At 39.6% G+C, this 26,183-nt stretch overlaps 1 protein-coding gene across 1 annotated transcript in view; it reads right to left on the minus strand.

The window, feature by feature from the left end:
• Positions 1–26,183, minus strand: part of HIBCH (3-hydroxyisobutyryl-CoA hydrolase) — a 112,316-nt gene that overhangs the window by 16,882 nt on the left and 69,251 nt on the right. The window contains exons 7-10 of the mRNA XM_005675847.3: positions 21,582–21,660; positions 8,186–8,331; positions 4,874–4,960; positions 433–491 (exon numbers count right to left, since the gene is read on the minus strand). Of these exons, the coding sequence (XP_005675904.1) occupies positions 433–491; positions 4,874–4,960; positions 8,186–8,331; positions 21,582–21,660 (371 nt within the window). The remainder of the gene's footprint in view (positions 1–432; positions 492–4,873; positions 4,961–8,185; positions 8,332–21,581; positions 21,661–26,183) is intronic.

A 26,183-nucleotide genomic window follows, 5' to 3' on the forward strand; every position in this document is an offset into this window, starting at 1 on the left:
AGTATAAAGATAGTTGCCTTATATTCCAGTGGCTTTTCCCTCCTCTTACGTTTCAGTCAGTCTGTCGGTCTCGCAAACACTGCACAAAACTTTTTGCTGATCAGCTTGATAAGCCCTTCAGAAAAGATGACTTCACGAAGATAACAGATAAGTTCATTGTTATTTTCTAGCCTCTCTTCCCATTAAAGAAAAAGAAAGATGTTTTGTGATCAAATGAAACAACATGATGGATTACTTAAATTTAATGAGTTTATTTACCCCTGAAAGAGTGGGCACGAAGCCACTTTCAAAGGTAAGTGAAAATAAAAACACTATGTTACCTGATCTCAGAATTCGGTGCACTGTCAAACAGCACAATTACATTGTCAGTAAATTCAGTTTAATATAGTCTTTCCAAAGGAACAGACACGATTGAGATCTCTCTTTAGGTACCTGTTTATTTTGTCCATGTGTTCCTCAAGTATAAAAGGCTTGTCTTGATCAATCTTTGACTGTTTGAAAAGAAAACCTTGAATTAATTTGAAGTAATACAAATCTTTGTAAAATCTTTAAAATTTTCACCATTTTAATGATATATTTTGAGGGAAATTATAACTTTCAGTCAAAATTACATCCAGTCTCATAAATAACTACCACTGTATGTTCAAAAGTCAGACTATGTATTATTCCAGACTAACACTTGATAAAAGTATCAACAGCTAAAAAAAAGTTCTTGTATTTTTATTTGTAGGCAGTATACATGATGATATCATCATCAAAGTGTGTCAGTGAATTTAAGGGTTGCAAGGGACCTGAGAAGTCATCCTGCCCCAATTTCTGATACAGAAATTCCTACCACATCTCTGATGTCCCCACAGCATTGACCTCCAGGGGGAAAAACACTACCTCAGAAAGGAACTCATGAGTGCATGAAAAACTATAATTAGGATTAAAAAAAAATCTGGACCAAAAATCCACCCTCTCCTGTTTATAGTGCTAGTTCTTGCACAGTGCAGTTTTGAGTCCCCTTACAATCCAGAGCTGCCTGTGTACAAGTCCCAGTTTATTCTCCAAGGGTGGCACAGTACCTTAGCTGCAGGTGTGGCTGAATCACAGCACAGTACAACAAAGCTCTGCACAGCCCCTGCTTGTTTTGGAAACAATGCTTTATATAACAGGACTTACTGTTAGGGGAAGCACACTGACAGGAACCACCCACCCTGGCTAGGCACCACCGTAACCAAGTGTGTGAGATGTTTTAGGACAGGAGGTCCTAGTAAGGAACACAGAACTAGTAAGTTACTACCAACCAGAAGAGTTCAGAAAAGATCAAAAGGAGGTGCCACGTGTGCTACCGTCTCCCAGAATCCTTCTCACTGGCATCCACCTTGGCTGAGCAATGTGTACCCCACCAGCAAGGACTTGAATCAGAGAGACTGGCCAAAGACAGCCCAGAAACTAGCCCCATACCATAAACCCAAGACTGTGAGCCGTGAGGCAGGGCCACTCTGGGCTCCTTTACCCTACCGCTCTCTGTCCGGGCACCCCTTGCCAGTAAAATCTCTTACTTTGTCAGCACGTGTGTCTCCTCAGAAATTCATTTCTGAGTGTTAGACAAGAGCCCCCTCTCAGGCCCTGGAAGGGGTCCCCCTTCCTGCAGCAACTCTGGCTTAGCTTCGGGGCAGTCTTCTTATGCTACTGGTTTCCACTGAACAGTTAAGACTTTCTTTAAACTGGTGCCACTGTAGGCTACATTTCTCCCATCCTGTACTTATGAATTTAGTACCCTGGACTGAAATTCAATTAACTCTATTGTGACACTGTGATTTAAAATAAAAAACATGTATCTGGTCTTCACCCATATATCTGGCCATTTATTCCAGGCTCACAGTTCCGAAAACCCATGGAAATCCCTAAGTGGAGCATCTTCTGTTATAAGAAGTGGTCTTTTGTCCTCAGTTCCTGAAATGAAGGTGAAATGGGTGTCTTCTGTCATTCACAAGCCCTTTTCAATCATACCTTTGTTTATGCTCCTGAGGAAAGCCCCCAGGTGCCAGGGGAACCAACCAAGGGAACTTTGAGTCTCATCCCTCACTGTCCACACTCTCCCACACCTCCCCCTTGTCCACCTCTAACGAAGGGAAAGAGGCTGGAAATTGAGTTTGATCACCAGTGGGCAATGATTTAATCAACTGTCCCTACGTAGTGAAGCATCCGAAAAAACTCCAAAGGACGGAGTTTGGAAGGCTTCCCAGGTGATAAACACGCAGGGAGAGTGGCTCACCCCAGCTTCATGGAGACAGGGCTTCTGGGCCTAGGGCCCTTCCGGAGCTCACCCAGTGTATTTGTCCATTGAGCTGTGCACTCATATCCTTCATTATGTGCTTTATAATAAACCAATAAATGTTATGTGTGTCCCTGAGTTCTATGAGTCATTCTAGCAGATTATCAAAGCCGAGGAAAGAACCCCAGTTTACTGCCAGTCAGTGAGAAGTACAGGTGACAACCTGAGACTTGTAACTGGAGTCTGAAGGGCGGCCCATCTTGTGGGACCGGGCCCGTGAGTGGTGTGATCTAATGGTAATCTCAGGTAGGTGGTGTTAGCACTGCAATGAGTCATAAGACACCCCGCTGGTGTACAGAACCACCTAATACGTGGAAAGCAAACACATGTGGCGTCAGGCGTCTTGTGAACACGGCAGTAATGAGAGAATAAAGGAAACACACGGAATGCTTCCCCACATACCGATCAAATTTCATAGTTTTACTATTAAACATATTACTCTGAACTGGAAGCACTTTTTTTTTCTTAGTTTCAAATCAATCTGATCAAAATGCCAACAACATTCTTATCCAAATAACTGGGAAAAAAACCACTGAATAAGGCCAAGATGACTTTACTTACAGACCAACAGCTACAGACTTATCAGAACTCTATGGTAAGGCCCTTCAGCCTCCACATACTATAATCCATCCCACATTTATCCAACTTGACAACATAAGGGACTGTCAAATGCTTTGACAAACTCCGATGAAATGCTCACATGCTCGCATGCATAGTCACAGCACTAAGTGTTCACGGCCCATGACTCTCTACTCATGGTTTTCAGTTCTGGGTGATTTTGGGGTGAGGGGGAACGATTTCTCTAAATATTTCCTGTCCTCTATTACACATTCCTGACAGTTACGATGTTGGGCCTCCTTGAATAATCCTCTTTTCTCTTCATTTTTCATCATATTATCCCCTTAGAGTTTTCCTCATCCACCAAGTTTAGTCTAATCGATTGTAGGTTTTTCTTCTCCCTTTCACTGTCATATTTTAAATATCTCTTTTATTCTTTAACTATTTCTCTTAGTAACAACTGTTCTTATTTCACAGATAAAATATTTTTCTCTTATCTGAAGATTAAAAAAAAAAAAAAACACAGCCAAATCTATAATTGCTTCATTTCCTTCTCCTTGCACTGTCTACTCCCTTTGAGTACCTTTTCTGGCCAATCTCTGTTTTTTAATGCCTGACAATCCTTGTTTTTCTGCGTGAGGTACTAAAATTTAGAAGCTTTGTAATGTTAATTGCAATGATAGAAGTGTCAATTATCTATACATTATGAGATGATCACACAAAGGCCCGAATGTTTCTTTCATTAGAGGGGTCCTCAAATGTCAATAGCTACACGTTTTCTTTTCCTTCTAATGAATTGCTTGGGAGTGGGATGGTGCTATGGACTAAATGCTTGTGTCCCCACAGAACTCACATTGAAACCCTAACCCCAGTGTGATGGTATGTGGGGGGTGAGGCCTATGGGAGGTATCTAAGTCAAGAGGATGGAGCCCTCAGGATGGGATTAGTGCCTTCATACACAGAGCCCTAACAGAGATCACTTTCTCTCTCTGCTGTGTGAGGATACAGAACAGGAAAAGGGCCCTCACCAGGAACCTAATCAGCTGGCACCTTGACTGTGGACTTGCCAACCTCCAAAACCGGGAGAAACTTCTGTTGTTTAAGCCACAGGTCTATAGCAATTTTGTTATGGCTGCCCAAACTAAGATAGATGGTATGTAAGAATTCTAGGAGCCAACCAGGAAGAGAGGCCAGCATTCTTCCCATTTAATATGTTCTGCATCTTTTCAGTAGAACACCTCATCTACCCTGCCCTTAGCCAGTGAGGCCCTGTCAGAGGCCCTGGTACCTACAAAGAGTCTACAGCAAGAATTGGCTTGCTTACTGGCCTCCCTCATTGAAGGATAAGTAGCTGCCTCATCCTTCCACTTTCAAGCTTCCAAAATAGTGACATCTCATACCTGCCACTGTCTCCTCTTCTGTTCTACTTCTCTTTGTGGATTCCTGCCTTTTCTATTCCTTTATGATAATTTTAGTGGGGTTCAGGAGAGAGCATATATTCAATCTATTGATATCATTTTTAACTATTAGTCATGTCGCATGTTTATAGATTCTCAGCGCTCAAAAGAAAACTTAAGGTAGACTACATAAGAAATTAAAAGAAAACACTGCAATGTACTTCATTATTATATCCAGACAGATACCAAACTTTCACTTTAGCAGCTCCACAAGTAGCATCTACATTGAACTTACATTATAGAAAAGTCACAGTGTGTTGTAACAGGCCCTTGCAAGGGCCAGTCACAAGGCTATGCCCTGAAATTCACCAGCAACGAGAAAACAAGCCATGTAGTTGCAGGTAAAGAAGTCATCTTCTCAGATGCCCATCCTAACAATTGTGAAACACTGACACTCCCATCAGGTTTTAAAGTAAATAAATACCAGTGGGTTTATTTATATTCACAAACTATAATATTCATCAACTTCTAATTTTTCAGTCACTTCCCCTTTCCCATGAATTAAAATCTGAGGTTAGAATACTGATAAGATTACCTTTGCATGGTAAGCTTCTAAGACATCTGCAACATTTTCTTTTGAAGGAGATTTCAGGGCTAACAAATCTTCTTCTAACATGCCCAACTACAGGTGGGAAAAAAGGAAAACATTTAAAAACCCATAGAAACACAATTTTTTTTTAAAGAAATCTTATTCTTTAATAAAAATCCTTGTCTTAAAATTATGACACTCGCTTTTCAGCTGAGTCAATGAAGGCAATTTTCACTGAAGTTGCAGGCACACACGTTCCCACAAAGCAAATGCTGCCTTGCAAGGAATGGATAAATATGAAAAAAAAAAAAATGAAGAGGAGAAATAGAGACATTCATCTTTGTTTCCTTCTGGTTATTGAGCACTGCTACTGCAAACCAAAGATCTGAACTATAAATTTTACTTCAATCAATTTTAATTAAAAACTGCCACTTGTGACTCACAGTTACTGTAGTCAATGTGCAGCTCTATAATATAGCCACATTTAACTCTTGAACAGCTGTTAACATAACTGATGCCATCTTACGCCCACACAGGTTCTTCTGCTCTTCCACTGACCCTGCCAGGACTGTGCTGTACAGTAACCCCTTCTCTATCAAGCACTCTGTAGTTAACAGACCTCCCTTAATAATCATTGAGGCCAGGTGGTCTCCATGCTCTGTTAAGTCCCCAGACGATGATGAAGACTCTCGCTAACATATTCCCAGTGCCCAAGAGATGCCATGGAATTCATGTGTGTGTGCCAAGTTGCTCCAGTCATGTCTGACTCTTTGCGACCCCACGGACTGTAGCCCGCCAGGCTCCTCTGTCCATGGAATTCTCCAGGCAAGAATACTGGAGTGGGTTGCCATGCCCTCCAAGGGATCTTCCCAACCCAGGGATCGAACCCACATTGCACATCCCCTTCAATGGCAGGCAGGTTCTTTACCAGTAGCACCACCTGGGAAGCCCACCATGGAATTCCCCAGGCAAGAATACTAGAGTGGGTAGCCATTTCCTTCTCCAAGGGATCTTTCCAACCAAGGATAGGACCTGTGTCTCCTGCATGGCAAGCAGATTCTTTACCATCTGAGCCACCAGGGAAGCCCAGAAATGAATTAACCATTCATAAATCCTGATCTAGGAATGCATGTCCTGTTTCCAAGCACACACCTCCATACCCAAAGATCAACTATAAAACCGCCCCAGTGGCTCCTCAGCTGTGAATGCTGCCAGATCACGGTCCGCCTGATCCCACCCTGAGAGGATGTTACCCTATAATAAACTGATCCAGTGATTATATGGAGACACCTGCCTCATTTTTTTGGTCTCAAGATACTGTCCCAGTTTGGTGGGTACTTTTTGTTCCCTCTATCTTCCAACAGCTCTCCACCTATATCCCTCACATACCTATTCCTAAGCTCAGCCAAATGGACTTGTTACTGTTTCTAAAACAAAGCTAATGCTTTCCTACCCTATGGGCTTGCTCATTAAAGCTTCCTCTATCCAGAAAACCTTCTCCTGACTTAAGGCCCAGTTGACCTCTTAAGATTCAAGTTGAACTGCAACCTCTAAGAGCAAATTTTCAGTCCTTTTTTATAAGTAACCTCTTCCTCCTCTCAGTCCATTGAATCCTTTCTTTGTATTCTGTTTGTAGACTTATACTTTATTCTGTCAGACGATACAGGTGGTTTTTTTTATCTCTTTTGCCTCTAGCTCCATTCTCAATGTATATTACTCATTTCTATTATCTGCTTCAGGCCCTGTAAATGGTAGCCTACGCACTGCAGATATTACTGGGCAGACTGACAAAAAAAGGAAGGGTTGTGGATCAGTTCTCCCCACCAGCCTTAACCAAATTCCACTATAATCAAGAGTGTCCCTCCAGAATAAATAACAGAGTGCCCCTGTTTGCTCCCATAGCTCGGGGAAGAAGCCACCTACTCAAAGTGACCGAAGATGCCAATAAAGATCTGAAAATTCAGGCAAATGTGATGAAAGGCCCTCATGCCAGCATTACAGGGGCAACCTTCAGCTTTGTATACTTTCATACATTTTAATAACATTCCCTCCCCTATCGCCTAACATCCTGCCCTCAAGATCAGAAATGTCTGGGAAACTGACTTCTCACAGTTCCTGGAGTTGGGGCACATTAGACAATACATTCTACCCACCCACGTGGTTCAGGCATTATGCAAGCCAGTTGGATCAGACTGAGCTAACTAGTTGAATAAATCTCAAATCTCTTGCTGAGAATTCTGAGCCAAAACCAACTTGAACTGTGGTTTCTGTTACATGTAACACAATGAGTTTCAACTGCTATGGTTAAACTGCTGTCCTCACTTTGGAGATGGGAAAACTGGAGCTAAAGAGGCTAAATTCAAGCTAGGATTTAAAACCAGACTGTCCATCTGCACATCCTTTGCCACTATGCTATCCTGTGCTAAGAAAACTGACCATGTGGCTTAAAAAAAATTGTAAGACCAAGATAAGGAATATGGGTTCCTTACAACAAATACCCTTTTAGAAGAGTTTTTAAGATCATATTTTACAAACTTTTAAATGCACTGGGGAAACTAACAACAGAACCTTTCAAAAATATTTTTACAAAAGCCACTGTTATCGTTCCGTCGCTAAGTCGTGTCCAACTCTTTGAGACCCCATGGACTGCAGCTCACCAGACTTCACTGTTCTTCACTATCTCTCAGAATTGGTTCAAACTCATGTCCATTGAATGGTGATGCCATCCAACCATCTCTTCCTCTGTCACCCCCTTTTCCTCCTGCCTTCAATCTTTCCTACCATCAGGATCTTTTCCAATGAGCTGGCTCTTCATATCAGGTGGCCAAAGTATTGGAGCTTCATCTTTAGCATCAGTCCTTCCAATGAATATTCAGGGTTGATTTCCTTTAGGACTGACTTGTTTGCTCTCCTTGCTATCTAAGGGACTCTCAAAAGTCTTCTCCAGTACCACAGTTCAAAAGCATCAATTCTTCAGCATTCAGCCTTTTTCTTTTATAAATTCAGGTTTTTATATATTAGACTTTCTTAAAATATTACTTTTTTTTTTTTTACACAGACTATAATTATTCATTAAAAGATACTCACTAGAGGTAGGCAAAACAGCCTGGATCTAGATATAATTATCTCCACTTTGCATATGAGAAAACTGGGAATTGAAGAGCTTAAGCACCTTCTCCAAGGTCACACAGCTTTAAGGGCAGATGCAGGATTCAGACCCATGTTTGCCAAAAGCCTGTTATCCCAAACACTTATACGACCTCCTCACGCAATATGAGTTATTCCAACAACACAAAGTGCAGCCATCCAAGTAATTACCTTTTCAAAATCTACAAAGTGTGTAGCAATTCCTGCTGTGTACACATCTCTTCCTTTCAGTCTGAATCCTGTTAATGCAAGGAAGTACCCAAGTTTTCCTTGAAGTCGTGGCAAGAAATAACCTCCACCCACATCAGGGAATAGCCCTGTAAAAACGAAAAAAGATAATGATTCAAATGAAAGAGATAACTGCAGCTCTCTTACTTTATATCAAAGAGCCATTCTTCTCTGGAGTCTTAATCTATATTAAAAATATTATTACTATACCATGGTACTATAACGCAACACATACAACACAACCAATATCACAAAAGACTTGCTATAAATTGTGCTAACTTAATTGGGATATCTTTTTTTTTTGCCCTTTACAAATTTTACGTTTATTACAATTGCTGCTAAATTTGGAAATGCTTTTCTTCAGTTTGATTATTTTCAGATCATAATACAATGGAATCATGAATCCAAGTGGAAATTTTCTCATTTAAGAGATTCAACCCACTTTCCATGAAACCCAAGAAAGCCCGAGATATTACATGTTTTTAAAGCACATATGATCACCATTAGTATTCCCCATTTTCTTTCAGAGTCAATCTAAATACAACACCAGGGGATATAGTTTCAAGGTGTTTTTTTTTTTTTTTTCCCAACACCACAGTTCAAACTCATCAATTCTTCAGCACTCAGCTTTCTTTACAGTCCAACTCTCATATCCATACATGACCACTGGAAAAACCATAGCCTTGACTAGACGGACCCTAGTCGGCAAAGTAATGTCTCTGCTTTTTTTTTTTTTTAATTTTTATTTTTACTTTATTTTACTTTACAATACTGTATTGGTTTTGCCATACATTGACATGAATCCACCACGGGTGTACATGCGTTCCCCAACATGAACCTCCCTCCCACCTCCCTCCCCATAACATCTCTCTGGGTCATCACCATGCACCAGCCCCAAGCATGCTGTATCCTGCGTCGGACATAGACTGGCGATTCGATTCTTACATGATAGTATACATGTTACAATGCCATTCTCCCAAATCATCCCACCCTCTCCCTCTCCCTCTGAGTCCAAAAGTCTGTTATACACATCTGTGTCTTTTTTGCTGTCTTGCATACAAGGTCATCATTGCCATCTTTCTAAATTCCATATATATGTGTTAGTATACTGTATTGGTGTTTTTCTTTCTGGCTTACTTCACTCTGTATAATCGGCTCCAGTTTCATCCATCTCATCAGAACTGATGCAAATGTATTCTTTTTAACGGCTGAGTAATACTCCATTGTGTATATGTACCACAGCTTTCTTATCCATTCATCTGCTGATGGACATCTAGGTTGTTTCCATGTCCTGGCTATTATAAACAGTGCTGCGATGAACATTGGGGTACATGTGTCTCTTTCCATTCTGGTTTCCTCGGTGTGTATGCCCAGCAGTGGGATTGCTGGGTCATAAGGGAGTTCTATTTGCAATTTTTTAAGGAATCTCCACACTGTTCTCCAAAGTGGCTGTACTAGTTTGCATTCCCACCAACAGTGTAGGAGGGTTCCCTTTTTCTCCACACCCTCTCCAGCATTTATTGCTTGCAGATTTTTGGATCGCAGACCATTCTGACTGGTGTGAAGTGGTACCTCATTGTGGTTTTGATTTGCATTTCTCTAATAATGAGTGATGTTGAGCATCTTTTCATGTGTTTGTTAGCCATCCGTATTTCTTTGGAGAAATGTCTATTTAGTTCTTTGGCCCATTTTTTGATTGGGTCGTTTATTTTTCTGGAATTGAGCTGCAGGAGTTGCTTATATATTTTTGAGATTAGTTGTTTGTCAGTTGCTTCATTTGCGATTATTTTCTCCCATTCAGAAGGCTGTCTTTTCACCTTGCTTATAGTTTCCTTTGTTGTGCAGAAGCTTTTAATTTTAATTAGATCCCATTTGTTTATTTTTGCTTTTATTTCCAGTATTCTGGGAGGTGGGTCATAGAGGATCCTGCTGTGATTTATGTCGGAGAGTGTTTTGCCTATATTCTCCTCTAGGAGTTTTATAGTTTCTGGTCTTACATTTAGATCTTTAATCCATTTTGAGTTTATTTCGTGTGCGGTGTTAGAAAGTGATCTAGTTTCATTCTTTTACAAGTGGTTGACCAGTTTTCCCAGACCACTTGTTAAAGAGATTGTCTTTACTCCATTGTATATTCTTGCCTCCTTTGTCAAAGATAAGGTGTCCATATGTGTGTAGATTTATCTCTGGGCTTTCTATTTTGTTCCATTGATCTATATTTCTGTCTTTGTGCCAGTACCATACTTCAAACTTTTCATGTTTCATTTCTATAGAAGACAATAAAGGATTTGATGACACAGTGTTTTACATGTAAGTACTTGATAAATATTACCTAAATTTCTTATCTCAACTACTACTTTTTAAGAATCTCCAATGTAGGTAAAGACTGAAAACAAATATTTCCTGTCTGAACGATTAGCACAGAAAAAAATGTAATCTGTGGCTATTATGTGATAAATTATTATTACCATTTAATCAATTTCTAAACAGTCAAATATCTAATATTCAAGGTACTTAAAGTGATGTGATAACCATTAGTTCGAGTAAATGAACAAGTTTATACCTAATCAACATAACTTGTACCTATTCTTTTCTTAATCATGAGTATTTTAAAAATTCCCTTATTCTCTCTACTGGCAACAACTAAAAACAGCAGATATGAAAATACCTGTCAATATACTACTTTTTGGTGTTTAAGAGCTTCCTAAACAAGTTTGACTCTCTAGGTTTAGAAGCTATCTATTTCAAAATCGCTTCAATTAATTAAGCTGAGATAAATATACAAGCATTCAAATTCTTTCCAGGTCCACTTGCCAAAAAGTTCCTAGCATCAGTGGCATGTTACTGTAAATAGAAATATCTCTTAACATCTCAAACAACATAGGTCTAAAGTTGAATTCATAACCCCTGCCCACCCCCGCCAACACTGTCATCCAGGATCACCCACCCCAATAAAGGGCACAACTATCCAGACTCAAACCTCCTCCTGTACCACCCCCTTAACCCTCCATCAATAACTATGATGTTGCTTCCTCCTCTAGGCAGTTCTCTACACAATAGCCAGTGATCTTTTTAATAACACAAACCTTTTTTTAATGCTCTTGTCTGATTGAATTTTTAAAATTATCTTCATAATGCAAATTTTGATGAGTCTTGCATTCTATTGCTTAAAAGTCTTCCATGACTGCCCATTTCTTTTAGGTTAAAACTAACACCTTTATCCATCTTCAAGACCCCTTATCACTTCCTCAATTACATCACTTACCACTCATTCACTATACCCCAGGCACTTTGGCCATCTTTCTGTTCCTCAATGTCCATTCCTACTTGCCCCTGAACTTCAGGAGCACTCTGTCCAAGCAAAAACACCTCTATCCTGAAGCACTTTCATCTGTTCCAGAGCCCCACATTCTCCCTTCACCCCTTGCCTCAGTGGCTGCTTCCTTCCAGTGCCTCTGCTGGCTTCACTTCCCTTGGACCTGCACATGCTGCTGTACCTTAGCCTCATCTTAGACTATTCGCTCCCCACTACACATGTTTCCTTAGCTCTGACAGCTTTAGATAACACCGATGTGACGGACTGAACTGTATCCCAAATTGTGTCCCAAAATCTTAAGCTGAAGTCCTAGCCCCACAATGCAACAATTTAGAGAAGCGGACTCTAAAGAGGTAACTAAGATTAAAGAATGCTCAAACTACTGCACAATTGCACTCATCTCACATGCTAGTAAAGTAATGCTCAAAATTCTCCAAGCCAGGCTTCAGATGAACCGTGAACTTCCAGATGTTCAAGCTGGTTTTAGAAAAGGCAGAGGAACCAGAGATCAAATTGCCAACATCCGCTGGGTCATTGAAAAAGCAACAGAATTCCAGAAAAACATCTATTTCTGCTTTATTGGCTATGCCAAAGCCTTTCACTGTGTGGATCACAATAAACTGTGGAAAATTCTGAAAGAGATGGGAATACCAGACCACCTGACCTGCCTCTTGAGAACTCTGTATGCAGGTCAGGAAACAACAGTTAGAACTGGACATGGAACCACAGATTGGTTCCAAATAGGAAAAGGTGTACATCAAGGCTGTATATTGTCACCCTGCTTATTTAACTTATATGCAGAGTATATCATGAGAAACGCTGGGCTGGAAGAAGCACAAGCTGGAATCAAGATTGGCGGGAGAAATATCAATAACCTCAGATATGCAGATGACACCACCCTTATGGCAGAAAGTAAAGAGGAACTAAAAAGCTTCTTGATGAAAGTAAAAGACGAGAGTGAAAAAGTTGGCTTAAAGCTCAACATTCAGAAAATGAAGATCATGGCATCTGGTCCCATCACTTCAAGGGAAATAGATGGGGAAACAGTAGAAACAGTGTCAGACTTTATTTTGGGGGGCTCTGAAATCACTGCAGATGGTGACTGCAGCCATGAGATTAAAAGACGCTTACTCCTTGGAAGGAAAGTTATGACCAACCTAGATAGCATATTCAAAAGCAGAGACATTACTTTGCTGACAAAGGTCCGTCTAGTCAAGCCTATGGTTTTTCCAGTGGTCATGTATGGATGTGAGAGTTGGACTGTAAAGAAAGCTGACCGCCGAAGAATTGATGCTTTTGAAGTGTGGTGTTGGAGAAGACTCTTGAGAGTCCCTTGGACTGGAAGGAGATCCAACCAGTCCATCCTAAAGGAGATCAGTCCTGGGTGTTCTTTGGAAGGAATGATGCTAAAGCTGAAACTCCAGTACTCTGGCCACCTCATGTGAAGAGCTGACTCATTAGAAAAGACTCTGATGCTGGGAGGGATTGGGGGCAGGAGGAGAAGGAGACGACAGAGGATGAGACGGCTGGATGCCATCACCGACTCGATGGATGTGAGTTTGAGTGAACTTTGGGAGATGGTGATGGACAGGGAGGCCTGGCATGCTGCAATTCATGGGGTTGCAAAGAGTCAGACATGGCTGAGCGACTGAACTGAACTGAATTGAAGATTAAATGAGGTTTTAAGGGTGGGGCTTTATCTAATAGGACTAGTGTCTTCATAAGAAGAGGAAAGATTCCAAGACAAAGGGCCATGAGAGGACACAGAGAGAGGCAGCTCTCTACAAGTCTAGGAGAGAGGCCTTGGGTGAAACCAAATCTGCCAATACTTTGATACAGGACTTCCTGCTTCCAGCAGGAAGAATAAGTGGGAGAAATAAATGTTGTTTAAGCTACCCAGTCTTGGTATTTTGCTATGGCTGCCCAATACAGAGCCAAGTCTATCTATCTAGTTATGGGTTTTTCTCCTGGATATGAACTCTCATATCTTCATTTAGCCATACAGATAATAAACATCCCAGATGTAACACGGCAAACACAAGCCTTGAGTCACATTCCTCCAACCACACTGCTCCTTCTCTAGTGGCCTTATAGCTATCTAGCAGCACTAGCTAAACACCTTGGAGTTATTCCTGATTCACTACATCACAAGTTAACTCCAAAACATTTTCCAAATATATCCTCTCTATTCCAACTTTACAGCTTCTTATCACTCCAAGCCTAAAATTATCTCTCTCTAGACTTGTGCTGCTCAACAGAATTTTCTCTGATGATAAAAATGTTCTGTAATCTATACTGCCACTAGATATGGCTATTAAACGCTTGAAACGTGGCTGGTGCAACTGAGGAACTGAATTTATTTAAATTAAAGTCATATGTGATTAGTGGCTACAGAATTAGATGACAGAGCTCTAGATTAATGTAATAACCTCCTAACAAGCCTCTCTGCCATTACTCTTGCACACATACAATCCATTTTCCTTAAAGCAGTCAGAATGGCATCAGAATGTATACCAGACCACATCACTCTCTGCTTTAAACTCTCCCACAGTTTCCCATAACATTTACGTTTAAATCCAAACTCTTCACCTGAGTTGCCTGTGTAGCTCTGGAAGAGCACAGTGTATCACTCTGCCCCCGATTCAGACAGCAGACGCTATTTGGTTTCTTGAACAAATAAAGTAAGGCTTCATTCTTGCTTTAGACTAACTTTTCTTAATGCACAGTGTTCTGTTATAAAAGATATTAATATAACTGCTTCCTGTCATTCAAATCTCAGCTTAAAGACATCTCTGTGGACAATTTCTTTAATCATCTAAGCTAAAATAGACCATTTGCTTATGACCTAAAACAAATCCTTTACGATTATACAGTGGAAGTAACAAATAGATTCAAGGGATTAGATCTGATAGACACAGTGTCTGAAGAACTATGGATGGAGGTTTGTGACCTTGTACAGGAAGCAGTGATCAAGATCATCCCCAAGAAAAAGAAATGTAAAAAGGTAAAATGGTTGTCTGAGGAGGCCTTACAAAAAGCTGAGAAAAGAAAAGATGCAAAAGGCAAAGAAGAAGAGGAAAGATATATCCCGATATATAATGATATATTCTGAAGGCAAAGTTTCAAAGAATAGCAAGGAAAGATAAGAAAGCCTTCCTCAGCGATCAATGCAAAGAAATAGAGGAAAACAATACAATGGGAAAGACTAGAGATCGCTTCAGGAAAATTACAGATACCAAGGGAACATTTCATGCAAAGATGGGCACAATAAAGGACAGACATGATTATGGACCTAACAGAAGCAGAATAGAAGAGGTAGCAAGAATACACAGAAGAACTATACAAAAAAGATCTTCACGACCGAGATAACCAGGATCATTCACCTAGAGCCAGACATCCTGGAATGTAAAGTCAAATGGGCCTTATGAAGCATCACTACGAACAAAGCTAGTGGAGGTGATGGAATTCTAAATGAGCTATTTCAAATCCTAAAAGATGATGCTGTGAAAGTGCTGCACTCAATATGCCAGCAAATTTGGAAAACTCAGCAGTGGCCACAGGACTAGAAAAGGTCTGTTTTCATTCCAATCCCAAAGAAAGACAATTCCAAAAAATGCTCAAATTACCACACAATTGCACTCATCTCACACACTAGCAAAGTAATGCTCAAAATTCTCCAAGCCAGGTTTCAACAGTACATGAGCTATAAACTTCCAGATGTTCAAGCTGGATTTAGAAAAAGCAGGGGAACCAGAGATGCCAACATTCGTTGGATCATCAAAAAAGCAAGAGAGTTCCAGAAAAACACCTACTTCTGCTTTATTGACTATGCCAAAGCCTTTGACTGTGTGGATCACAATAAACTGTGGAAAATTCTGAAAGAGATGGGAATACCAGACCACCTGACCTGCTTCTTGAGAAACCTGTATGCAGGTCAGGAAGCAACAGTTAGAACTGCACATGGAAAAATGGACTGGTTCCAAATAGGAAAAGGAGTACGTCAAGGTTGTATATTCTCACCCTGCTTATTTAACTTATATGCAGAGCACATCATGAGAAATGCTGGGCTGTAGGAAGCACAAGCTGGAATCAAGAGTGCCAAGAGAAATATCAATAACCTCAGATATGCAGATAACACCACCCTTATGGCAGAAAGTGAAAAAGAACTAAAGAGCCTCTTGATGAAAGTGAAAGAGAAGAGGTAAAAACTTGGCTTAAAACTCAACATTCAGAAAACGAAGATCATGGCATACAGTCCCATCACTTTGTGGCAAATAGATGGGGAATAATGGAAGCAGTGAGAGACTTTATTTTCTTGGGCTCTTAAAATCACTGCAGATGGTGACCGCAGCCATGAAATTAAAAGACACTTGCTCCTTGGAAGATATGTTATGACCAACCTAGACAGCACATTAAAAAGCAGAGACATTACTTTGCCAACAAAGGTCCATCTAGTCAATGCTATGGTTTTTCCATAGCTATGGTAGTCATGTATGGATGTGAGAGCTGGGCTATAAAGAATGCTGAGTGCTGAAAAACTGATGCTTTTGAACTGTGGTGTTGGAGAAGACTCGAGAATAACTTGGATTGCAAGGACATCCAACCAGTCCATCCTAAAGGAAATCAGTCCTGAATATTCATTGGAAGGATTAATGTTGAAGCTGAAACTCCAATACTTTGGCCATCTGATGTGATGAACTGACTCATTTGAAAAGACCCTAATGCTGGAAAAGATTGAGGGCAGGAGGAGCAGGGGAAGACAGAAGATGAGATGGTTGGATGGCATCACCAACTCTATGGACATGAGTTTGAGTAAGCTCTGGGAGTTGGTGATGGACAGGGAAGCCTGGCGTGCTGCAGTCTATGGCATGCTACAAAGGGTCAGACAGAATTCAGTGACTGAACTGAACTGAAGCTAAAATAGCCATTCAGAAGAATTATACTTTGAGTAAGATGGAGTAAGAGTGACAGAATTACTCTTCGCCTGAAATAAGCATAGAAAAACAACTGCAGTATATGAAATAAGTTTTCACCATACTGGACCACCAAGCAGTAAAGGAAAGTGATGTCTGAATATCTGAAAACAAATGAGGTAAACCCTACTTAAAAGCTTCCTTGGTGGCTCAGTAGTAAAGAACCCACCTGTTAATGCAGGAGACACGGGTTTGATCCCTGGGTCTGGAAGATCCCGTAGAGAAGGAAATGGTAACCCACTCCAGTATTCCTGCCTGGGAAATCCCATGGACAGAGGAGCCTGGCAGGCTATAGTCCATGGGGTCTCAAAGAGTCAGACGCAATGAAGAGACTAAACAACAAGCCCTATAAAAGCTCGATCTTAATGCCTGGAGAGACTGTCCAGGCCCAAAACAGTCCTAGATTTGAGGGGAATTAAGCTAAAAGTTCAGGGAGACAGAGGCAGAAAGAATTCCCAGAACAGAGTACCAGAGAGGAGAGAGATGCACAGAGAGAAAACACTGGAGATCTGCAGAGTGTCTCCCGTAAGTCCCCAGCTTGGTACTGACAAATACATGTGTTCAATGAAGAAACTGTGAGGTTAAGGAAAGAACCACAGGCAAGAATTACAGAGAATGGTACTGGGAACCTACACAGTTCCCACCAACAGAATAGTTCCTGTTCCCACCAACCAGACCATGACAGCTCAGGATTCATGGAGGCACTGAGTAGAATCCAAAGAAGGGTTTTGCTTCTTAGTAGTAGGAAATAATTAGCCCTAGTCTGAGCACTGCTCCAATCCTACATTAAAAACAAACAAAAACAAAAAACCTAAAAGACTTGAACAAACTATCTCCAAGTAACTTAACCTCATTCCGGAAGCAAAGTAAAGAACATTTACAAGAATGCAGATCTTCCTCAACTTACATTGGGGTTGTGTGTAAGGGTTACATTCTGATAAATCCATCATAAATTGAAAATACCATAAGCCAAAAATCCACTTAATACACCTAATCTATCAAAAAATCATAGCTTAGCCTAGCCTACCTTAAATGTGCTCAGAACACTTACATTAGCCTACAGTTGAGCAAAATCATCTAACACAAGGCTCATTTTATAATAAAATATTGAATATCTCAGAGGATAAGATGGCTGGATGGCATCACCGACTGGATGGCACGTGAGTTTGGGTGAACTCCGGGATTTGGTGATGGACAGGGAGGCCTGGTGTGCTGTGATTCATGGGTCACAAAGAGTTGGACATGACTGAGCAACTGAACTGAACTGATTGAATATCTCATATAATTTTATTGAATATTACACTGAAAGTGAAAAACAAAATGGTTCTAAGTACCAGATATTTATCTTAGTGATTAGATGACTGCCTAAGAGGTATGGTTCACTGCTACTGCCCAGCATCACAAAAGTATGGAACCAGATATGGCCAGCCAAGGAAAAGGTCAAAATTCAAAGAACAGTTTCTACTACATGTATATTGCTTTTGCACCATTGTAAAGTCATAAGTTAGACCATCATAAGTTAGGAATCATCTATACAAAAGTAGCCAGCACCCAACAAAATAAAGCTTACAATGTCTAGAATCCAATAAAAAAAATAACAGGTATCTAAAACTAGGAAGATGTTACCCATAATGACATGATATAACAATCAAAATTGACTCAGAACTGACATACATGAGAATTAGCAAACAAGGAGATCAACACAGTTATAATATACATATACCTTATGTTCAAAAAGCTAAACACAAAAAAGATATTTTTAAAAAATACCCACATGATAGTACTACAGATGAAAACTAAGATGAATGTATAAGCTAAAAAAAATATCTAAATGGGATTAAGAGCAATTTTAACTTTGTAAAAGAAAGGTTTAGTGAACTTGAAGATATAGGAATAGCAAGTATCACGACTTAGCAAACAACAAGGTGAAAAAAAGAAAATTTTTAAAAATGAACAATGCATGTGTGAGCCTAATAAAAGTTTAAATGGAGTTCCTGAAAAGGAAACGGTGGAACACAAAAATATTTGAAGAAATAATGTCAAAATTTCCAAATCTGATAAAAACTATAAACATAACTAGACAAACACAAGCATTAAAAAACATACACACACAAACATAAGAAACATAAAGAAAGCTACACAAAGGTACAGCATCATCAAATGACCAATAGAAAATTTTAAGAGCAGCCATAGAAAGAAAAAAAAAACCCACAGAGGAACCAAGATAAGGGTAAGATCACACTTAAACCTCAGAACAGAATTCTATACCTGACCTCAGGTTTAACCTTAGGGGACTAGAGAAAGAGGTAAAACTGAAAGTAGAAAGAAGTAATAAATATCAGAGCAGAAATCAATAAAATAGAAAATAAATAAAACCAAAAAAAAAAAGATTGAGATCAATAAAGTTAACAAAATGCTAATTAGATTGATCAGAAAAAAATAGAAGACACAATTACTAATATCAAGAATGAGAGACCCAGATATTGGTTCTACAGATATTGAAAAGATAATAAGGAAATTAACTTTAGGCTAGTAAATGGACAAACTTTTTAAAAGACTCAAATGACCAAATCTTGTGCAAGAAGAAATAGACAACTTGAAAATTCTATATCTATTAAAGATTTTAATTTGAGCTAAAAACCTTACCAGGCCTAGAGAAGGAAACGCCAAGCCTAGATGGCTTCACTGGTGAATTCTACCAAACCAGTGGGGGAAAAAAATAAACAGAACCAATTCTACAAAAACTTTTCAAGAAATGAAGCCAGCATTATCCTGCATCAAAATGAAGCAAGGATATTGCTAGAAAACTATAGACCAATATACCTCATGAACACAGATGCAGAAATTCCAAGTAAAATTTCAGTGAACCAAACCCAACAACATATAAAAAGTAGAATACAACATACTAGAGTGAGATTTATTCCAGCATGCAGAGTTAGTTTAATGTTGAAAAAACAATCAAGTAATTCACCATTAACAATAAACTAAAAAAGAAAAACCAAAAACTAAAAACTAAAAAAACAAAAACAAAACCAGTGGTCATATGAACAGATGCAGGGAAAAAAAGACAAAATCTAAAACCCGTTCCTAATAAAATCCCCCAGAAATCAAGCAATAGAAGGAAAGTCCCTAATCCTCCATTAAGGGCATCTATCAAAACCTACCCCTAACATTATACTTAATTGGTGTAGACTGAATGTTTGAAGGTCCACTCTCAACATATCTGTTCAACACTGTATTGGAGGTTCTACCTAGCAGAATTAGACAAGAAAAAATAAAGTATTCAGATGGGAAAGAAAAAAAGTAAAACATACTTTACTTGTAAAGAACATAACTATGTTTAGAAACTCCAATTCAATCTACAAAACATCTACTAGAATAATAAGTGAATGTATCATTGCAGGATATGAGGTGGTGGTGGTGGTGGTGATGTAGTCGCGAAGTCGTGTCTGACTCTTGCGGCCTCACGGACTGGAGCCTTCCAGGCGCCTCTGTCCATGGAGATTCTCTAGACAAGAATATTGGAGTGGGCTGCCTTTTCCCTCTCCCAGGATACAAAGTACAAAAGTCAATTTCTATATATCGATAACTAACAGTTAGAACTAGACTTTTTAAAATATCATTTATAATATCATTGAACAATATTAAATTCTTAAGGAAAAATCTGACAACGTATAAGAAATTAAAAACTATAAAATTTGGCTTCAAGAAATTAAAGATCTAAATAAATGGAAAGATATACCTTGCTCACAAGTTTAAAGACTCAATATTGTTAAGATGTCAATTCTCCCTAAATTGATAGATTATAGACAAGCCAAATAAAAATTCTAATAGGTATTCTTGTTGAAACTTACAAAATCACTCTGTTAGGTAGTTAGAATAGGAAACAGGAGTCCAAAATGGTGGTGGCCTAAAGACAAGGAAGGGAGAAGCCCACAAAAATAGAACAAAGGAAGGTCAAAGGAAGGTCCGAGGACCAGAGTGAGGGCCTCAGGTAGAACAAACAGCACTCCTGGCTAGCCCAATTTACATAGCACAGACCCAGGGGGAGAAAAAAACATATAAAAAGAGGAGCCAAAGGGCTAGGTCTCTCTCTCTCCCGCACACTGACTCATTCCCCCACTCTCTTCTCTTTGCGTCTTCCGGTCGGCATGCCCTCACGCCTCCAGGATGGATTTTCCTGCTATTTTCTAAATAAAAAGAGCTGAAACATGGAGCTGTAACACTGATCTGTCTAAGAGCAATAACACGGTCTGCTCAAGACCCAAGAGCTGTGACGCGCCGAGGGCTTTAATGTCCGTCACTCCAAATCTTTGTTGTGATGAGACAGAACCGAGGAGAATACACTCGCCTGACAACTCTAAAATTCATATAGAAATACAAATGATCTGTATAGCCAAAACAACTTGCGAGGGGAAAAAACAGAGCAAAATGAGAGGATCACCATTACTTGATCAGGACTTACTGTAAATCAACAGCAATCAAAACAGCAGAGCACTGGCCCCGCGATCAGCACTCACGAAGGCATAAAGGCAGTCAGCGGGGAGACAGCAGCTTTCCCAAAGAACAGTGTGGGACTGCTTTAATCTCCATAAGCAAATGATGAGCTTTGATCTAGACCTTTGACCTAAACTTTGATCTGTGCCTTTGACCCATACCTCACACCACATAAAAAGTTTATTCCAAATTGAGACTAGATCTGAATGTCAGAATATTTCCTCTAATAATTTTTTATCTAAGATTAAATAGATGTACAGCAGAACTTAGCACAGCACTGTAAATCAACTACACTTCAATAAGAATAAATAAATAAAATCAACTACAATGTGCTAGTGTTTCCAGTTAAATATGCTTGCTTTTGTGTTTTCACATAAACCTATGAGCAATATAAACTCTCAGGTATCTTCCTATAATAATTTTGCTTTAAAAGTTCTTTCTTTGCTGTAGCTCACACAAAATTCCATCAATTCCTTCAATAATAACATAATTTGAAAAGTATCAAAATATGATCATTCTAAAAGTAATTATTGTGGTGGTTTTTGTTTTAGTTTACCTATTGCTGTTTCTGGCATCGCAAAAACAGACTTTTCGGTAGCCACTCGGAATTGCCCATGAACTGAGACACCGACTCCCTAGGAAAAAGGCAAAAAATTACTTAAAAATAATGTGGGGGTAAAAAAAAATTTAAACTCTCACATTTATAAACATTAAAAGCCAAGTAAATTATCCCTATATATTATATATAAAGATATACGTAATAGGTATTAGATATAACTCCTCATAAAGCATATCTTTAAAGGAAATTTCAGGAGACAGATGAAAAGGAAAACCTAAACCGCACAATTTCAGAACTTACTAAGCAAAAAGATACATGGGTATCCCTGATATATGGAACAGATTTGTTTTAGCAGCAGGCCACCTTTCATCAGCATCCTATCTTCTGCTTCATATCCTCTCCCCCAGTTCCTTCTCATTTCAAACTAGACTCAGCATTACAGAGTACTGACTATTCCCAGAACCACTGGCTGTTCTCAGTAGGACAGATCATCAAAAAAGCATAACCAAGCTATTCTAGCAAATTTCAGTGGCCTTAAATAGAATACTCACACATTTTATTTATTCACATTATTCTATCAAATACAATTAGCAACACTTTTCTCAGACATACCACTTAGGAACCGTTTAACTCTTAAAATTGGTTAGTAAGCAAAAGTTTTACAAAATAAAAAGATTTGGCTGAAATTCTTTTCTGATTTGATAAATACACTGAAAAGGACAAACTTAAGAGACATCTCTGGAATAAACAGACATATTTGAATAAAATAAGAGGTATACATGTGATTACAAAGAATCCAAGTTTGTATCAATGCTCACATTGTGACATACATTTCCTATGTTATGTTCTTTTCACAGTATTCAAAACATCTACTCATTCTTAATCCTTTTGAACCAGTGAATTCTATCTCTGGCTTTGCTGGTGGCTCAGATGGTAAAGTATCTGCCTGCAGTGCGGGAGACCTGGGTTCGATCCCTGGCTTGGGAAATGCCCTGAAGGAAGGGAACAGCTACCCACTCCAGTATTCTGGCCTGGAGAACTCCATGGAGAGTGGAGCCTGGCAGGCTACAGTTCATGGGGTCACAAAGAGTTGGACATGAGTGAAATGAACTGGCACGCACATATGCACTAGTTTTATTAATAATTTTTTGTATTATTGTAAGCATGGCACCCCACTCCAGTACTCTTGCCTGGAAAATCCCAAAGACGGAGGAGTCTGGTGGGGTGCAGTCCCTGGGGTCGCTAAGAGTCGGACACGACTGAGCGACTTCACTTTCACTTTTCACTTTCATGCATTGGAGAAGGAAATGGCAACCCACTCCAGTGTTCTTGCCTGGAGAATCCCAGGGACAGGGGAGCCTGGTAGGCTGCCGTCTATGGGGCCGCACAGAGTCGGACACGACTGAAGCGACTTAGCAGCAGCAGTAAGAACCTTTGCCTCACATTCTACTCTGCACTTTTGTTTATCACAATGTTTTTGTTGTCATTCAGTTGCTCAGTCTTGTCCAGCTCTTTGCAACCCCATCGACTGCAGCACGTCAGGCTTCCCTGTCCTTCACTATCTCCCAGGGTTTGTTCAAACTCATGTTCATTAAGTTGATGATGCCATCCAACCATCTCATCTTCTGTCATCCCCTTCTCCTCTGCCCTCAATCTTTCCCAGCATCAGGTCTTTTCGAATGAGTCAGCTCTTCGCATCAGGTGACCAAAGTGTTGGAGCTTCAGCTTCAGCATCAGTCCTCCCAATGAATATTCAGGACTGATTTCCTTTAGGATTTACTGGTTTGATCTCCTTGCTGTCCGAGGGATTTTCAAGAGTCTTCCCCAGCACCACAGTTCGAAAGCATCAATTCTTTGGTGCTCAGCTTTCTTTATGGTCCAACTCTCACATCCATACATGACTACTGGAAAAAACAGCTTTGACTATACGGTCCTTTGTCGACAAAGTGAAGTCTCTGCTTTTCAATATGCTGTGTAGGTTTGTCATAGCTCTTCTTCCAAGGAGCAAGGGTCTTTTAATTTCATGGCTGTAGTCACCATCTGCAGTGATTCTGGAACCCAAGAAAATAAAGTCTGTCACTATTTCCATTCTTTCCCCATCTATTTGCCATGAAGTGATGGGACTAAACGCCATGATCTTAGTTGTCTGAACATTGAGTTTTAAGCCAGGTTTTTCACTCTCCACTTTCACCCTCATAAAGGGGCTCTTTAGTTCCTCTTAACTTTCTGCCATGAGGGTGATATCATCTGCATATCTGAGGTTATTCATATTTCTCCCCACAATCCTGACTCCAGCTTGTGAGTCATCCAGCCCAGCATTTCATATGATGTACTCTGCATATAAGTTAAATAAGCAGGGTGACAATATACAGCCTTGACATTTTCCTTCCCCAATTTTGAACCAGTTCGTTGTTTCATGTCCGGTTCTAACTGTTGCTTCTTGACCTGCATACAGATTCCTCAGGAGGCAGGTAAGGTGCTCCAGTATTCCCATCTCTTTAATAATTTTCCACAGTTTGTTGTGATCCACACAGTCAAAGGCTTTGGCATAGTCAATAAAACAAAGGAGATGTTTTTCTGGAATTCTCTTGCTCTTCCGATGATCCAACAGATGTTGACAATTTGATCTCTGGTTCCTCTGCCTTTTCTAAATACAGCTTGAACATCTGGAAATTCTCTGTTCATGTACTGTTGAAACCTAGCTTGGAGAATTTTGAGCATTACTTTACAAGTGTGTGAGATGAGTCCAACTGTGCAGTAGTTTGAGCATTCTTTGGCATTGCCTTTCTTTGGGATTGGAATGAATACTGACCTTTTCCAGTCCTGTGGCCACTGCTGAGTTTTCCAAATTTGCTGGCATATTGAGTGCACTTTCATAACATCATTTTTTTAGGATTTGAAACAGCTCAGCTGGAATTCCACCACCTCCACTAGCTTTGTTCGTAGCAATGCTTCCTAAGGCCCACTTAGGGCTTGTTCTTGCCTGCAGAATTCTATGGACAGAGGAGCCTGGTGAGCTATAGTTCAAGGGGTTGCAGAGAGTCTTACATAACTGAGAGACTAAGACTTTCACTTGTTATTGAAAACTAGCTTAATTCCTTTGGGACCAGAGAATAGCCTGTCAGATTAATCCTTTGAAATATGCTGAGACTAATTCTATGGCCAATTTTGGTAAATGCTCCATGCACATATGAAATGAACATTAAAGTTATTGATTACATATTAACTGGATCAGGTTTACTGAACAATGTTCAAATCATGTGTGTGCATGTAAAATGATCGCATACATACATATATATACTGTTTATGTCTATTTCATCTGTTATTAAAATTAGTATGTTTAAAACTTCTCCTAGGATTGTGATTTTGTCTATTTCTCCTTTAAGGACTTTCCAGTTTTTTGAAAGACCACACATTTTTAAATGTTTGAAAATATCACAGCAGTAGAGTTATCTCAAAGAGGCAGAGGCTTGTTCCACTGTTTCTCAGTGTCATATGTTACAAAACTCATTAAGTAATTCTGTTCTGCTTCATTGCTAGAAACAGTTTTATACAATATTTATAAAATATCTTTCCATAGTTGATTATAATCAGTAAGATTACTTTCAGAATGTGATCTCACTGATCTTAAGGAGAAAGGCTGAACAATTTTCAATGAACTGAACTAAGTCTTACCTGCTGAGAGAACAAGAACTGAAATTTAGGCCTTGCTGAATTGAGCCCCCAAATGTTACACATTATGAGTTACCGTGGCCTGGATTCAAAGAATCCTTCACGTGAAGTGAAGATCAGCTTCAAAGCCTCTCATTCCTGACCGAATTAAGATGATCTGGGATGCTACAGCCCTTAGCCGAAATACTACTAGATACAAAGGTCAGGAGATTATATCTTAGGGCTCAAATAATACTGAAGTAAAAATAACTCAATCATAAACAACCAGCACTTGATTAGAAATAATCCAACATAAGACCACATGACTAAAGCCTAATAGGAAAAATACACAATAGAAAGATTCACAGGACATACAAATTTAGATTTGTTATACCTATTTTTATAACTGTGAAATGTCCTTAAGTACAAGTTTTTGCCATAAAATGTACCTTATTTGGGGCTTCCCAGGTGGCACTAGTGGTAAAGAACCCATTTGCCAATATAGGACACAAAAGAGATGTGGGCTCAATCCCTGGGTCAGGAAGATCCCCTGGAGGAGGGCATGGCAACCCACTCCAGTGTTCTTGCCTGGAGGATCCCATGAACTGGGGAGCCTGGCGGTGGGGTGGCAGTCCACGGGGTGGCAAAGAGTCAGAAACAACAGAAGCGACTTAGCACACATGCAAGCACACCCCTTATTTGATATGAAAATAACTGTTAGCTTTATTTTGCATTGGTATAGTATCTTTTTCTATTATTTTACATTTAATCTTTCTGGGTCTTACAATTATGATATTGCAAGCATTCTGACATTGCTTTTTAGTTGGATTATTATTAAATAATTTAATTGCAATACTGTATGAACATTGTGCAGATAAAGTAAAATGAGTCTGACCCACATTTATAATCTCATATAGAGAATACTAATGTGGGTAAGCATGAATAACT

Source organism: Capra hircus, chromosome 2, assembly GCF_001704415.2.
Source record: "Capra hircus breed San Clemente chromosome 2, ASM170441v1, whole genome shotgun sequence".
Classification (NCBI taxonomy): Eukaryota; Metazoa; Chordata; class Mammalia; order Artiodactyla; family Bovidae; genus Capra; species Capra hircus.